The sequence below is a fragment of the Poecilia reticulata genome, linkage group LG17, assembly GCF_000633615.1.
Source record: "Poecilia reticulata strain Guanapo linkage group LG17, Guppy_female_1.0+MT, whole genome shotgun sequence".
In the NCBI taxonomy this organism is placed as follows: Eukaryota; Metazoa; Chordata; class Actinopteri; order Cyprinodontiformes; family Poeciliidae; genus Poecilia; species Poecilia reticulata.
Window position 1 is genome coordinate 3260338 of NC_024347.1, and position 15677 is coordinate 3276014.

The window sequence follows — 15677 nt, forward strand, 5'->3', positions numbered from 1 at the left end:
AGTCCTCATTCCGCCTCTATTGTCTCCATGGTTATGAACAGAGTCCCTGCTCCTCTGAGCGGCTAGAAGTAGCGTTGTGTGTAGGGTCAGAGGGTTTCGCACATACAAACATACGTTCATGCACAAATTCATCTAAGCACACCCCCACACAACGCGCACTCACACTGCACGCCCTTGATGATGATAATAAGGGCATTTAGGGGCTGTCTCTGGGGGACAGGCAGGTGACTGAGGGGTAATTTTCACCCTGAAAAGACCAATGATTGGCTCTGATTGTGATAATGATCACCATTATTGTCATTACAGCATGAAATGACTCAGAGATAAGGAGAATTTTAAAAAGGTGCATCGGTTTTGTCCTTTTTTTTTTTTTGCTGTAGCAGGGATTGGTTTTAAAGCCAGAGAAAGTGAGATGTTGTGGGGATTAAATATATGTATTATTTTCTTCCATAATCCATACTTCCAACATATCATAGAAGACTTTGATCTTGGTCTTTTTGTCGTTTCTACAGTTTTGTCCTTTTGTTGTTGTGGATGAAAGTCAAAGCCCATAAGTCATGAAAGGAGACTTTGTCTTTTAATGTCTGTTCAATAAAATTCAGCTTGCAGGGCAGTACATGGATTAGACCCCATCACAAAACGTCTCTGTCTTTCAACCTTTTATGCCTTTTCTGGCCTGTTTCTAAGCTATCTCCCATACAGGGTGCTGATCATTTCACTATTTGCCTGTTGTCCTTACGTAGTTATAGTTGTTTCATAGTTTCATGTGGTTTGAACTGATGATTGTCAATCACACATCAGTTTCTACCATTGGTAAGGGCGTTTCATTCTGGCTTTTACAACTGAGGATTTGAGAAAATCATTTTAGAAACACACAACGTATCCACAGTCTGCAGTAAAGAAATGAATTGACTCTAATAATAAATATTTATATTTATTATTGAGGGTCATCTAGATTTATTTTGGCATATTACCAGAAGATAGAGAGAGTAAAATGTTCTCTAATTATATCCACCTGAAATAAATTACATGAGATTCTGAGTCTTTATTTTATGAGAAACTATCTTCATAACTAGAGATGCAAATCTTTCAGTGTCTAACAATTCGATTCCGATTTTCAGGGTCACGAGTCGAGTCAGAAACGATTTTCAAAGAATTGTTCAAAATATAATCTTACAACAAAATTAAGCAGACTAAAATGGATTTTTGAATCGATCAGAATTGCCAGGACTAGGAATTATGCTTCTCTGTATGATAGTTTTTTTTTTCTGCACCGTTTTCAAAACAACTAAATAAGAATGAAAATATCATCTGATTCACAATGGATACAAAACAGAAGTAGATATGGATGAAATGATAATTCATAGGAACAAAACATGATGAACTGGCAAATAGACATATATTAATCTTGAAAATTCAATTGACCCGATAGAGATGAAACAGTAAAAACTGATTGAATTAGAATAGGGAAAAAAAGTTTTCAGATTATAATATTCAACAATTACATTAAGTTATACAAGATATTTGCACCACTATGAATCTCTATAGTTTATCCCAGAAATATAAAGAAATAATAACTATATGCAAAATTTCTTGAGGAAAAGTGAGTCAAATACTCATTTTGTACTTGACCACAAAACGAGGATTCAAACTGGCGAAAGGGCCAAATGAACCTGGGATGGCATAGAGTGGGATCTATACCACCCCACTCTACTCTCCCACCACAACGTCAGCAAAACCAGTGTGGGTCAGGGAGAGCAGAGCCTGCTTTTGTCACGGTGGAGCGGCATCTCTTCAGTGATGGGAGCAGTGAAGTGTTGTGTAACTGGCCTCCTTACAGGCGTGGTAAACAGCGATGTGTCCGGAGGCGGCGCGTAGCGAATGGCTCGTCACGTAACAAAGAGAGCAAAGGCGCATGTGCTTGTTTGGAAGAGTCAGCTCTCTGTCAGATTTAACCTACTTTAGCCTCTCAAGCAGTTTTGCTCTTTTGTTGTCGGTCGACATGCCTCTCATTTTATCGTTTCTGAACCAACAATGAGGTCAAGTCCACACCTAGCATTTAAAACTCCAACTCACTTCATCTTCTGGATCTTTAAAAAAAAACAAAGAAAACATTTTCCTATTTGGTTTGAGATATTTTTTGTTCTTTTAACGCGATGGTGAAATTCATTGATTCAGACTTCTTTATTCCAGGGCCAACCAGGGCTGTTATCTCATTCAAACATCCTCTCTCCTCCTTTCGTCCACACATCCACATACACACTCTTCCACATTCGTGTTCTTTCAGCCGTCACATTGGCCCCATTCAGAGCCGTCGCCGGGACGGGCGGGACCGCCAGATAGCCATCAGGGCTTTGTGTGTTCTAATTAAACCACTCAATGATTTCAGAAGCCATTTCAATATGAATGTTTGTGGGTTGGCTCCTATCAGAAACTTTTTAATTAGCCCAGTCAGCTCTGTCCTGTGTGGATGGAAATGCACAAAGGCTAATGGAAACAATGGAAGAGATGTGTGTGCGCACGCGTGTGTGTGTGCATGCGCTGATGTGTGTTTGGAGCCTCACATCTGCAAGTGCTGCATACCTTCATTTTCCAAATGTGTTTGCAATATGGAGCAGTGCTCTGTCTTGATAACGGGATGGTGTGACTGGCAGGTTTACCTACGAGATTGCACCAGTGTTCGTGTTGATGGAGCAGCTGACTCTGAAGAAGATGAGAGAGATGATTGGCTGGCCAGGCGGAGAAGGAGACGGCCTCTTTTCACCAGGTCAGTTAATAAATCCCACTGTTGCTGAGCAAGTACGTCATGTAAAGGATCCTAATAACACTGTCAGTGTGTGGTTTTCCTCAGAAAATGCTTACATGCATCATTGGTAGAAATACTTTAAGTTCATTGCAAATTGTCAAAAATATCTGTGGAAACATGCAAAGAAAAAAATGCCAATAAGTGCACTAATGCACTGCGTAATGTTTAAGTAATTTTTGGCATGCAATTTTTGAGTAAAGTACATACTGTAAGCTGTGTTTCCTATGACTATATAATTGCATAAATTGACATTTTGAAAATAAATTCACTTAAAGGAAGCATGGAAATTTTTGAAACGACTCTTGTTTTTGCTCTATGATGAGATTCTTTCTTGGCCCTATCAAAATTGGTTTATTTTACAAAACTGCAATGGAAACACTTTTTTTGCATCATCAGAGTCACATGATCAAACCATGACGAAGAAGACAACAGAAAGTAGTTGGAGGCTCATGGGGTGGCATGTTTTTAATGATTTTAATGAACAAACTTATTGATGTGTGACGATAACAGCGTTTCTTGTTTAAAGGAAACACTGCAATTGTCAAACTGTCCATATTCCTCTAATGTCAAAAAAACACAAAGTTTTCCGCACATTTGTAATGGAAACGCAGCTATAAATAAATGTATAGAAATAGTTTTTTGCCCTTGAAATTATATCTTTTTTTTCATTGTCTTCTTATGTTTGAAGACAAACTTCTTGGCTGAATAAAAATAGCTTTAAATCTAAATCTGCCATGGGTAAGAATACATTTCTTGACCGTACAACCTCAGTGATATTTTGTTAATTGCCCCTAACAAGCCCCAACTCATTCACACAGTTTTTGTAGCCCTCAAGCATCTGGCATGATTCCACCTGGATGTTTGACCTCTGACCTTTCAGAATCTGTAGAGTTCACTTAATTGGTTGGTTTCATGGTAGATATGACTCTCGGGAGAAATCAGTAGATAGTTTTACCTATTTAACTCTTGACTTACCGTGATGTAGAAGGTTTTGGAGGTATTCTTCCTCACTCCTTATATTTCTCTGGGTCTGGATGATTCTCCGCTGTGGGACTGAATTATATGTCTTTCACTGACAGGGGGGGCTATCTCCAACATGTACAGCGTGATGATCGCTCGCTACAAGTATTTTCCTGAGGTCAAGACGAAGGGCATGTCTGCCGCTCCCCGCCTCGTCCTTTTCACATCTGAACACGTACGTCATCACACACCAACGCGCTGCTCCACCTCACACCTCGGGAGAACTTGTTCAATGTTCAGTTCAGACAGTTCACCCTTTGAAAATCTAAAACACAATAGTTCAGATTTATTCGTCAAGTTGTCATAAGCTAAAATCTTCTGGAAAGGTTTTCAAATGTTTCAAATGATGCTGTGAGTTAATAACATAGTAATTTTGTTCTTGTTTAATATTTTCAGGCTGGAAACCTTTTTGAAAAATCTGTTCTTTTGTTCCCCGGAATCACAAACTGGGGAATCTCACAAATTTAAAATATCACTAAAAAGCAAATTCAGCAAAGTCGTCAAACTCAGAGCCAGTGCTTTAGTAGGCTGACATTTCTGTCATAAAAATATATTTTTTTGCAGTTAATGATGGAATTAAATTTTCACAGAAACTGAATTTGAGTGTTTTAGCATTTGTAAGTCATATTCATAGCTGTATAAATTATTGAGATGCAAAATTATTCTTAATATCTTCATCTTATATTTAATTTTTTGTCTGATACTCTGACACAAAAAATGTTTAAGTGACAATAAGCAATACTTTGAGAAATGTTTACATGTATGATGAGTAGCGTTAATGAAGCAAGCTAATGTTACTGTTGCTGCTGCTTTACTCTTCATTCACCTCTGGATTCACTATGTGACTGAAGGACGCCCCCTGCAGGTTAAATTGACAAATTGGCACACAGGCACACTTTGACCGGCGCTTATTCTCCAGCAACTAACTCAAGTTTTACCAAAAAGTCTGATCTTATGACACATATTCACTTTTGGCAAAAGTAGTTATTAGCAATGCAAGGTAAACATTATTTTTAAAAAAACACTCTACTCCTTGTGGAAAAATGTTTTAAGAAGGGAAATGTTCATGTCGTTTGTTCTTTTCTTCCTGCCAGATGCTCATCTTGCAAGAACTGCACATTCAAGAGTTTTACTGCAAGCGAGAAAAAAAAAAAAATCAGTTAGCAATTATCTCAAAAATGTTCGACCTTTCCTGAATGCAGCTGTTTGATCATAGAGTCTGATGTGTGTCCCTGCAGAGCCACTACTCTATAAAGAAGGCCGGAGCCGCTCTTGGCTTTGGGTCCGACAACGTCATCCTGCTGAGCACAGACGAAAGGTTTGTTGTGGGAAAAGCTGCGATCTGAAAAAAAAACACATATAAAAAATGACCCTTGAAACCAAGAGTATAAAAATATATTGTTTCACATGTTTTCAGAGGGAGAGTCATACCTGCAGACCTAGAGGCTAAAATCATTGATGCGAAACAAAAGGTTGACATCGTTATTTCTACTCATTGTATGTTTTTCATTTTAACTCAGACTTTGATCCATCTATAATGTCTGTGTCTCCGCAGGGTTACGTGCCACTGTTTGTGAATGCCACAGCCGGTTCCACTGTGTATGGAGCCTTTGATCCCATCAACGAAATTGCTGACATCTGTGAGAAGTACAACCTGTGGCTTCATGTAGATGTGAGTAGCTGATAACTCAGAGTTCACATACATTTGGATCAGAGATCCATCCCATCTTTAATCGTACTTATTTTGTCTTCTCAGGGCGCCTGGGGTGGTGGTCTGCTGATGTCTAGGAAGCACCGTCATAAACTAAATGGAGTTGAGAGGTAAGACAGCATGAGAACAGAAACCGCCTTCTTGTGTTTGAGGAGGGTTTTCACACCCGATAGTCCAGTTGACTCGGTTTGACAGGGGATCAAAATGGCAACATTTGTCACATTTTCAGCAGCTGCAGTTTTCGTTCACCAATGATTCAGACCCTTTGAAGAACCTAATCACCCCCTGTGGTAGCTTTGCACCAAGAACCACTGAAGGGAACGATATGAAAACTTCTGAAGGAGACTAGCGCAACTTCCTTCTTCACAAAATGTAAACAAAAATGGAGAGGCATTTGATTTTAGTGGTTATAGAATTTCTCTTATGTCTTAGGCAAAAGACCACAAGCCATTTCTCCTGCTAGTGTGAGACATGAGCGCTTGTTTTGGTTGTCTTTACCCAGAATCCCCTGCGCTACAGTCCGGTTCCGAATTTTGGAGTGGTCTCCGGTACACTTGGCATCCACATATGCCTTAAAAACACATCAGAGTTCACTTCAACCAAACCGATTTATAGGTGAACCAGAGTTTGCTTTTTTTTTTAATCCACATCAGAGTTTGATGCGCGTTCACACCTCCCCAAACAAACCGAACGTTTTAGGCAAACGAACTACAGTTGAATTAAAGTTGATTAAACAGGGCTGGTGTGAATGCTCCCTAATTCTGCTGAAGATTTTCAGCCTTTAATGAGTGAATGAATAAACATAATGACATGTATTCAACATCGCAGGGCCAACTCTGTCACTTGGAACCCCCACAAGATGATGGGTGTCCCTTTACAGTGTTCTGCCATCCTAGTCAGAGAGAAGGTACAAACATAAAAAACAATATTTGTATATGAATATATTATGCATGTATTCCCTACAAGTTCCAGGTGATGAGGGGAAATGCTAAAACTGTGTGCCTTGTTTTTCTGCAGGGAATCCTCGCAGGCTGTAATTCCATGTGCGCTGGCTACCTTTTCCAACCAGACAAACAGTACGACGTCACCTACGATACAGGCGACAAGGCCATCCAGTGTGGGCGGCACGTTGACATCTTTAAGTTCTGGCTCATGTGGAAAGCCAAAGTGAGTTGGCTGGAGAGTCATTAACTCAATAGGAATAGTTAATGTTTGCTTCTGGTTGGTTGAACAACTTTTCCCCTCAGGGCACTATTGGCTTCGAGCAGCACATCGACAAATGTTTGGACCTGTCTCAGTACCTGTACAACAAGATCAAGAACCGGGAGGGATTTCAGATGGTTTTTGATGGCGTGGTGAGCTTCAGCAATTTTCCGTTTAAATTATACAGTGTACATTTGACTTTTAATATTTGTTAAAAGTCATTAAAACATTTTAATGACTAGTGTGGATTAATTATATTTGTTTGTGTTTACAGCCTCAGCACACAAACGTTTGCTTCTGGTACATCCCACCCAGCCTGAGAGGAATGCCCGACAGCGATGAGCGGCGAGAAAAACTCCACAGGGTAACTTATGATTTTTACCAAATTATTCATATTCCGTGAAATGTTTTCAATTTGTCTCATTATGAACACAAACTGGAATTTATTTTACTTGATAGAGCAGCACAAAGTTGCACTTAATTGTGTTTTCCAGTTTTCTTCAAGAAGAAAGATCTTAAAAGTGCCGCATGCTTTTATACCAATCCATTCCGACTGGCCCAAGTAAAATCCAAGTGGTAGCCTAATTAGTAACTAAAAAAATGTTTTATTCTCAATGAAAATCCATCTGTTCCAACAAATGTCACACTGCTCTAATTTTTATGTGTAAAAGAAAAGGGGAAAAAAACTGCTTTAAGGTAATTTGAGTGCATCTGCTCTGTTCAACTGGCTAAATATTAGACACGCATCAGACTGGAAGTATAATTCCCATCAATCGTTGCCATCTAAGCAGTCCTCTGTGACATAAATATTGAGCGCCCTGGTGTTGCAAAGATAATATATTTGCGATTTATTGTGTACACACAGGATTCAGGTTTGCTTCACAGTAACCTGTGGTTTTTACTCCACCAGGTTGCTCCAAAGATCAAGGCCATGATGATGGAGTCGGGGACCACAATGGTGGGTTACCAACCCCAGGGCAATAAAGTCAACTTTTTCCGCATGGTTGTCTCCAATCCTGCTGCCACACAGTCTGACATCGACTTCCTGATTGACGAGATTGAGAGGATGGGTCAAGACTTGTAGTTCTCTCTGTTATTCAGACAGCAAACTGTGACGTGGGGGTGTTTTTGCCTCGAGCCTAACAAGCAAAAATACGAGTCACGTGAAACATCAATAGTGCTGCAGAAAGATAAATGGTAGAGTCTGGTTTTGGTTTCTTTTTATTTAATAGTAATTTGCCTGAGGCATTCTAAATGTTTCAGCAACTGAAGAGAAACAAGTTCACACAGTAGACTAAATATATAACCTGTACCTGACTTCTCCAGGTACAGAAAGTGTAGGATTTTTCTGTGATGTGGAGTCTTTTAATATTTTAACGTAAATGTAACAATAAGGCTCTCATTCAGAGACATTTGTCTTTTGAAGCTATATGTGTGAGTGAGTGTGTGTGAAGATTGTAAATAACAAAAATGGGGCAAAAAAAGCACAGAAAAATATACTGAAGTATCACTGAATAGTTCTGCTTTATCAGACATTTGCTACTCATAATTGACTCATGGATGCTCTACGATATATATAAATAAGTATATATATACAGTATATATATATATATAGATTTATTTATTTAGTATGCACCGGCTTATTAGTCCTGAATCATCGTCCTGAACTCCTAAGGCGGCGTGTGTCTTTTTGTCATACATTTAATGCTAACGGGCGATGCTAAAACACGCTCTGCTAAAAGCATTCTACGTCCTCTGTAAATAGAGCTACAGTCTGCAACGTCTTCCCTTGTGACAATAAGCTCTTGTGAAAACCTGTGTTTCGTTTAGCGCTGGCTCGTATTTGTTCCCAGTACTCACGCGATCCCAACAAGTGAGTTTAAACATCGATAGTGAGTGAATATTCGCGCATATAAGAACATATTTATTTAGCTTCCAGCATTTGCAGATTCATTTATTTCAACGTGGCGTCGTCTTTCTCTGTATTACGTTGTAATGCGTTTGTAAAAGTACTCAGCAGAATAAAGTTTATTTATATAGTGACGTTGTCTGCCAAAGAAAGAGAACCAGGACCAGAGTAATCCATTTCTTTTGTGTGAAACCTCTTATAGATTCTAGATGTTTGTAAAAATTAAATGTAAAAAAAAAAAGTTATTGAGGCATAATGCAATTTCTATTTGTTGATTTCTGTGAATGAGTCGTTGGCCTGAATGTTCTGAGATTAAGAATGAATTTATGTAATCCTCTGGCTGTTGTTCCAGGCCTATTTTAGCAAGAAGCACAAGGATGTGAGAATGTACTCTCCTCTGGAGACTGGGAAGAAGTTATGCATCTGACTGAACCCGAATGCATTTACCGTTGTATAGTGGATTCATTGTAATACATATTACTGTTATTCTCAGTGTTACAGGGGCCAAGTGGAATAACTTGTAAGACGGTTGCTTTTTCTGTCTTTGCACAATCTTCACCTTTCCTTCTTCCATTGTAAATGGATGTGTATTATATAAGACATATGTTAACAGCATATTTATGGTAATTAGGGACCATATGTGAATAGCACAATTGCATATATAATACTGTTATGCGTGTACTGGATGTTATCAATGACTGTTTGTGACTAGTCTGAATTTTAATGAAGCCAACAGTAAGGGAACTGCTCCCTTAAGTTTTCAGAAGGCACTTTAACACAAATCATACTGTTATGGAAAAATATACTGAATAAAGTCTATTAAACGGGAAAAAAATAGTTTATTTTCTATCTTTTCATTCACATCTAAATAAAATTACACTAAATGTTTTTGCCCTTCTGAAGACGCTGGTTCGAGCTGGTAAGACTGTTATCGGGTTATTTTTGAGTTTTATCGCAATATTTCTTGGTACTGCTGTGTTAACCACAAAAATTATAATAAAAAAACATTTCTTTTTTAGGTAACTTTATGGCTGAGACTTCATGAGCCTTCTAGAGCAACAAACAGAAATATTACTAATGAAAAACGTTTCTATTTGACAGGTTTCTTCAGGATGCCATTAACTAAACAAAAATAGTATATCGCTGAGCTGCGCACAGCAACTGCATTTATTTGTTTTAAAGATTTTTTTTGGCTCTAGTGGCCTTTATTTGATAATTGACTGAAAGGAAAGTGGGTAATGAGAGAAGGGGAAAGACATGCAGCAAAGGTTGCCAAGGCCAGGAATCGAACCTGCGACGGCTGCGTTGAGGACTGAGGCCTCCATATGTGGGCTGTGCTTAACCCCTGTGCCACCACAGCAACTGCATTTAATCATATTTTCAATTTGACTGATATTTATTGGTGCTCTCATGGAAAATACAGTGGTGAAAATAGGAAAAATAATGTTCAATAATACTATCAGTTTCATGTTTTTTTGTTGTTGTTTTTTTAACCATCAATGACAATTGAAATTTATTGAGACAAAGATAATTCAAACTTCTTATGAATTTTTCACAATAAATGATAAAGAGTATGATGATAAAGATCCACCCCAAGTCTTTATTCATAGTGACACATATCCTGTACAGACATGAGCAGAAAGGCCGCTCAGCGAGGAAGAAACCATTACTCCAAAAGAAACAAAATGAGTCAGGTGGCAGTTTGCAAATGCTCACAGGGACAGAGGACTTCATTGTTGCGGACAATGACCATTGTTACATTTGGAGGAAAAAGAGGGGACACTTTTACTACTCTTACTGTGAAGAATTGCTGTGTTTTGCTGCAGAAGAAACTGTTACTCATATGGGCAGCATCATAAGGAAACTCACAAACTACAAAAAAAATTCTAGAAGAATGTTCTCATTAAATTTTCTGAGATTTAGCAAATAAAAATAATTTTGGTAATTCTAACCAACCTTTAAAAAAGGAGAAGTTTGGCCTGATTTAATTTCAGACAGTAAGAAAATACAATGCGTTTATGTCCTTCTATAAAGTGCATTTAAACTTCTGGTTTCAGCTGTACATATTTGAGCTTGAAGGCATAACAATAAAGAAAATCCAGAACAAAATGCAGATGTAAACTGACTTCATCGGAGTGTAATTATGATTTGGCCAAATAAACCCAACCCCCTGGCAACTGAGCTCCATGATCTTTGAACAAACAGGATACAGAACTGCATTAGCTCACAACCAGAGCGTAAATGACTCTCTGGTGGAGAGTCATTTACAAAATACTATCAATCAATCAAATTTTATTTGTATAGCACATTTCAGCAGCAAGGCATTTCAAAGTGCTTTACATAATTAAAATAAAAACAGAATGTGACATTAAATAAACAGTGAGAAAGGGAAAGAGATAAAAAAAAATAATAATAATTTAGCAGCCTCCCACCTCCCCCTCAAATGAAGGATTTTGGCTTTATTGATGAACAGTGAGGTTTATTGGAAGTAAACCCGGAGTTTCACCGTAAGAGCTGTATACACAAACACAAAGTGTAAACTACTCTTACAACCGTGACGTATCAACTAAAAATAACGTTCACGATTAAAATATCGACTCTTATTCAAAAGCCAAACCAGTATTCCTATACAATAAAGCAAATTTACAATTCCAATCAATCAATAAAAGAACTATCCTTATTTACAAAATGAAAATACCTTGTGCCTCTATCAAGGGGCCGCTAATAAGATACATTTTACTAACTCTGTTGCAACTTGTCTTCCGTTCTGTTGTTAAGCAGCTGTTCTATAATATAAACAAAGGAAGCCGTCTCATAAAAATAAAAGCATTAAATTAAAAACCGGACGTCAATCATATTATACAAAATAAAATAACGGAAATGCAAGAAGTGCAAAAAGGGTAATACAACAAATAACCCCAAATAATTTGGGGTTATTTTCACTAAATTATACATGGAATGTGTCATGAATTGCAGGTTGTAGAAAGTGAGGACAGATGCGGTGGACCCAGGTTGTTGAGTTATGATGATTTTAATGGTGAAACAAATCAAATCCAGGCAGCACAGATGAACAGAGGCTATGAGCTCACACTGGTAGCAACTGGTGCAAAAACACACTGACCACAGACTCGACAAGGACGGGATTAAAGGTGGGATTAAATACACAAAGGGTAATCAGGGGAAGGAGACACAGCTGGGAGCAATCATAGGGGTAGCCAGGACAACAGGGGACTCAATAGGCACAGAAACCTAAATAAACATAGAGAAAACTCAAAAATAAAAAAATATATACATAATACGTCACTGATTCAAACTCAATTAAAAGGAATAATTTCTTGATTAGACAAGGAAAATAATAAAGCTAATAATTACTTACTTGTGATATTTGTGTAAATAAAATTCCTAAATCCTGCAGCTAGAGTTGTAATCTACAGTTGTAGCTATCTTTTTAGGTTTTACTGGATTATAGTGAGCTAGCTTTGATAGCAACATAGCACACATCAAATTATTCCAATGATGGAATCTGATGATGTCAAAGTGTTATGATGTCATAAAAGACATCACAACACTTGAATGTACTGCATCTGAATTAAAGTCACAGAACCCTATAAGGAGGCACACGAAGTGTGCTTTTTCCGACTTGGATTTAATATTGCATTCTTTTTCGTTGATTTTTCGATACAACGCTCGGACCATCAAAATGTTGTCAGCTGATAGTGATTTGTTAACAAAGACACAAATTAAACAAATGTCTAGAGATGAGCTGGTTCTCTTGGTTCTGGACTGGCTAAAAAGGTTTAGAGACAGAGCTGGAGCATTGATCAAGGAGAGCACAAGTCAGCAGGATTTGGAAAATGCTAATAAGCAAATCGGGCTTTTACAGGAGAAAATCGATTCGATCACCAAAGACCTAAACTGGTCTTTCAAGCAGATCAAATACCTGGAAACAGAGCAAATCCCAAAGTTAAAACAAGAGATAGAGCAACGTGGCTCACACAGGAATCAGTTGATGTCAGACATAAAGCAATACAAAAATAAAGTTAAACAACTTCAAGCCACTTTAAAAAAGGTCATCAGAGACTCAAAACAGCAGACTGACAAGTTATTGGCAGAAAAAAAGCATGTGATGTCTCAAATCCCAGCATGCAAAATGAAGATTGAAAAGTATCAAAATGAAGTGAAGAAACTTGAGATTGAGGTGTCAAGGAAAAGTAACGAAATCGGCATGAAGAATACTGACATTTTCAATGAAAAAGAGAAGTCCAGACTTCTTGAGAGCAAGATCAGATCTCTGGAAATGCAGCTGAAAGAGGCAGAGAAGGAAAGAAAATCTATTGAGAAGAAACTTAAAAAAACTCCAATGGAGGAAGCCATAGATAGAACTAAGCTAGAGTTTAAAGCAAGGATCGATCTAACTTCCGGTGTATTAGCAGAGGAGAAAGAGCGAAACAAGGGATTAGTAAACCGTCTGTTGAAAAAAGAACGGCAGGTGAGCAAGCTCTTGGAGATACAGGCTAAACAGGAGAGAGAGGCTGTGGTTGTGAAAAAAGGTTTTGACCAGACAGTGTCTGATTTTATTATTAGAGACCTGAGGAAAGAAAATCAATCCTTAAATGGTCAAATAAAGGTACTAATCAAAAGCAGGGAAAAGGACCAAGAACACATCAAAGAAGTCACCAAGCAAGTATCGAAACTGAGAGAACTGTACCACAATGAGAGGATGAAACACGAGAATTTTAAGGAATCCATGAAGAGGAAAGCGGCTAAGGTAGAAGATTATATTGTTTTGGAAGGGCCTAAAGTTCAAAGCAAAGTTGAGACACAAACCACCAATAAAACACTCGAACTTCTACCATCCACCACTAACAAAATAACCCTGCAGACACCCAAAACACAGTCAATTTGCAAGCGGAGAATTTTGATTCTTGGTGAAGGCAAGATACAGCCAGACTTTAAAGACGACTTCACAACACCCGGACAGTTAAAGTATAAGCCAGAACCAAAAAGAAAGCCTAAAATGCCACCTTTTAAACCAGCAGGCAGGCAGTATTTCTCACAGAAACCGAGCGGGAAAACAGGCAGCGGGCAACCTGACAGGAAAGCCATGACAGATGGGAACAGTAAAGTTCCCGTATTATCGATTAGAGGCAACAGTATAATATGAGGTGTGTTTGTGAGTATAACATCCAAGAGGCATATACACCTGGTGGCTGGGCTTTAACCCTTGGAGTCCAGCTGGGCTTTTAATTCAGCATATCAAGAAAATTTAACATCTTACATTCATGGAGAGACAATCTGCCCTCTCCATACAAGAGAAAACTCCAGTTTTTAAGAAAAATGACCGCCTACCAAGTCAATTGATAAGATCAACCAAATTTAGATTCACTCACTGTTCAGTACAGATATCCCTGTACTGAACATTGTTTCTTTCTGGAACACACTGTTAATGGGATGGAAAATTTTTCTCCGGGTGCACCGGTTTTTCAGACTATTCGAGAAAAGTAGTGTAGTATGAGGGGCCAATTAGGACAAAAACTGTTTTGTCTCTCAGACACTACTAAAGACTTATACACATACACACACACACACAAAATACTAAAATTGCGCATATATACTATTAAAATATCACACACGCATACAATTTTCTCTCAAGTATACTACAAAAGAGACTAAGATTGCACATATAAACTAATCAAATATTTCACGCACACACATACACACAAAGTATACAGACATACTATTCTGAATGATAGCTCGAAAATGTGTGTGTGAACTAACACTAGGTTGAATGAATGAATGAATGAATGAATGAATGAATGAATGAATGAATGAATGAATGAATGGGGATGAGTCTTAAATTTTTCTGTGCGATGAATTCATTTTTTGTATGTGTGAGGGTTGAGGCGGCCATAATCGGGAGATCATAATTATGATCTCATAATTATGCCCCGCCTCTTCCGTGACACACACATACAAAAAATGTGTCTCTCACACATAAAAATCCTCGAGCGGTCCACCACTCCACTCAGCGCTATGTGTTTAGCAGGCACAATGACGTATCGGCGCATTTAATTGTTACTGGAAACCATATTCAAACATCTATCAAAGCTACATTTATAAACAATTGTATTTTTTAAGTATGTTTTTAATACACAGTTCAGCATATTTAAATATGCTTAGTGGCTATAACAATAGAATAGGAGTGGAATATTCTGATGAGCATATTACAAAGTACACAGCCATTCATCATTTATTTAATAAATTATTTAGTAATATCAATACATATTTATATAACTACAAACACAAACAAATAGTGATTAATAATGACACGAATAAATAATGATTAATACTGAATGATATATGGATACATGTTTATATGTATGTATATATATTTATATACATACATATATCTATATGTATGTATATAAACATATTGTCGTACTTTTGGTTTCCGGTGTAACGGAGGCGTGTGAGTACCGAAGATACACGACAAAAAAAAGAAGGATCTCTTGCATGAACTTTACTTCTTCCAGCAACAATGAGTTACAATGGCAACTGAGCTGTTCCAAAGCAAGAACTGTGTGGTTTTCGGCCTCTAGCTCTGGCACAGACAGCGTTTAGCAATGTCCGGGCAGTGAGCAGTGAGAACCATTACCAATAACAACATGAACAACAAATCTCGCGCTACTAGTAATGGTAACTGATCTAACTTAGGCTCGGAGAACTAAAATACACAACCAAACTCAAGGTCTAATAAAGTTTTACTTTCCTTACACTACACCCTCCTTTTGGACATAAGGGCAAGAAAACACAACCTAAATCATTTAAATTCTCTAATTGCAACATTCAACTAACTCGCTAACTTAACTAGTGCCTAAATCTCTGTGGTCTATTGACTGGACGACCACTAGATGTTTTAACAGTCTTTTCTGAAGAGTTTGGATCCCCTTGTCTTCCATTTGGCTGGCATCCTGGATCCTTGGGCTGGAGGTCTTTATCCTGATCTTCTGGCAGTGGTAGTATAGGAA

At 37.9% G+C, this 15677-nt stretch overlaps 2 protein-coding genes across 4 annotated transcripts in view; both read left to right on the top strand.

Moving 5' to 3' along the window:
• Positions 1-9491, top strand: part of LOC103478943 (glutamate decarboxylase 1-like) — a 43936-nt gene extending 34445 nt beyond the window's left edge. For all 3 annotated transcript variants that reach the window (XM_008433096.2, XM_008433095.2, XM_008433097.2), the window contains 11 exons: positions 2655-2767; positions 3886-4001; positions 5065-5144; positions 5244-5298; positions 5382-5498; positions 5583-5647; positions 6366-6444; positions 6555-6704; positions 6785-6892; positions 7015-7104; positions 7651-9491. In XM_008433096.2, coding sequence (XP_008431318.1) covers positions 2655-2767; positions 3886-4001; positions 5065-5144; positions 5244-5298; positions 5382-5498; positions 5583-5647; positions 6366-6444; positions 6555-6704; positions 6785-6892; positions 7015-7104; positions 7651-7824 — 1147 coding nt within the window. In that variant the 3' untranslated portion in view covers positions 7825-9491. The remainder of the gene's footprint in view (positions 1-2654; positions 2768-3885; positions 4002-5064; positions 5145-5243; positions 5299-5381; positions 5499-5582; positions 5648-6365; positions 6445-6554; positions 6705-6784; positions 6893-7014; positions 7105-7650) is intronic.
• A 2778-nt stretch (positions 9492-12269) lies between these two features.
• LOC103478944 (protein Hook homolog 1-like) lies at positions 12270-13422 on the top strand. Its single transcript, XM_008433098.1, has 2 exons — positions 12270-13138; positions 13234-13422. Exons 1-2 carry the CDS (start codon positions 12350-12352, stop codon positions 13363-13365), a joined length of 921 nt encoding a protein of 306 aa, XP_008431320.1. The 5' UTR covers positions 12270-12349; the 3' UTR covers positions 13366-13422.
• The last annotated feature ends 2255 nt before the right edge of the window (positions 13423-15677 follow it).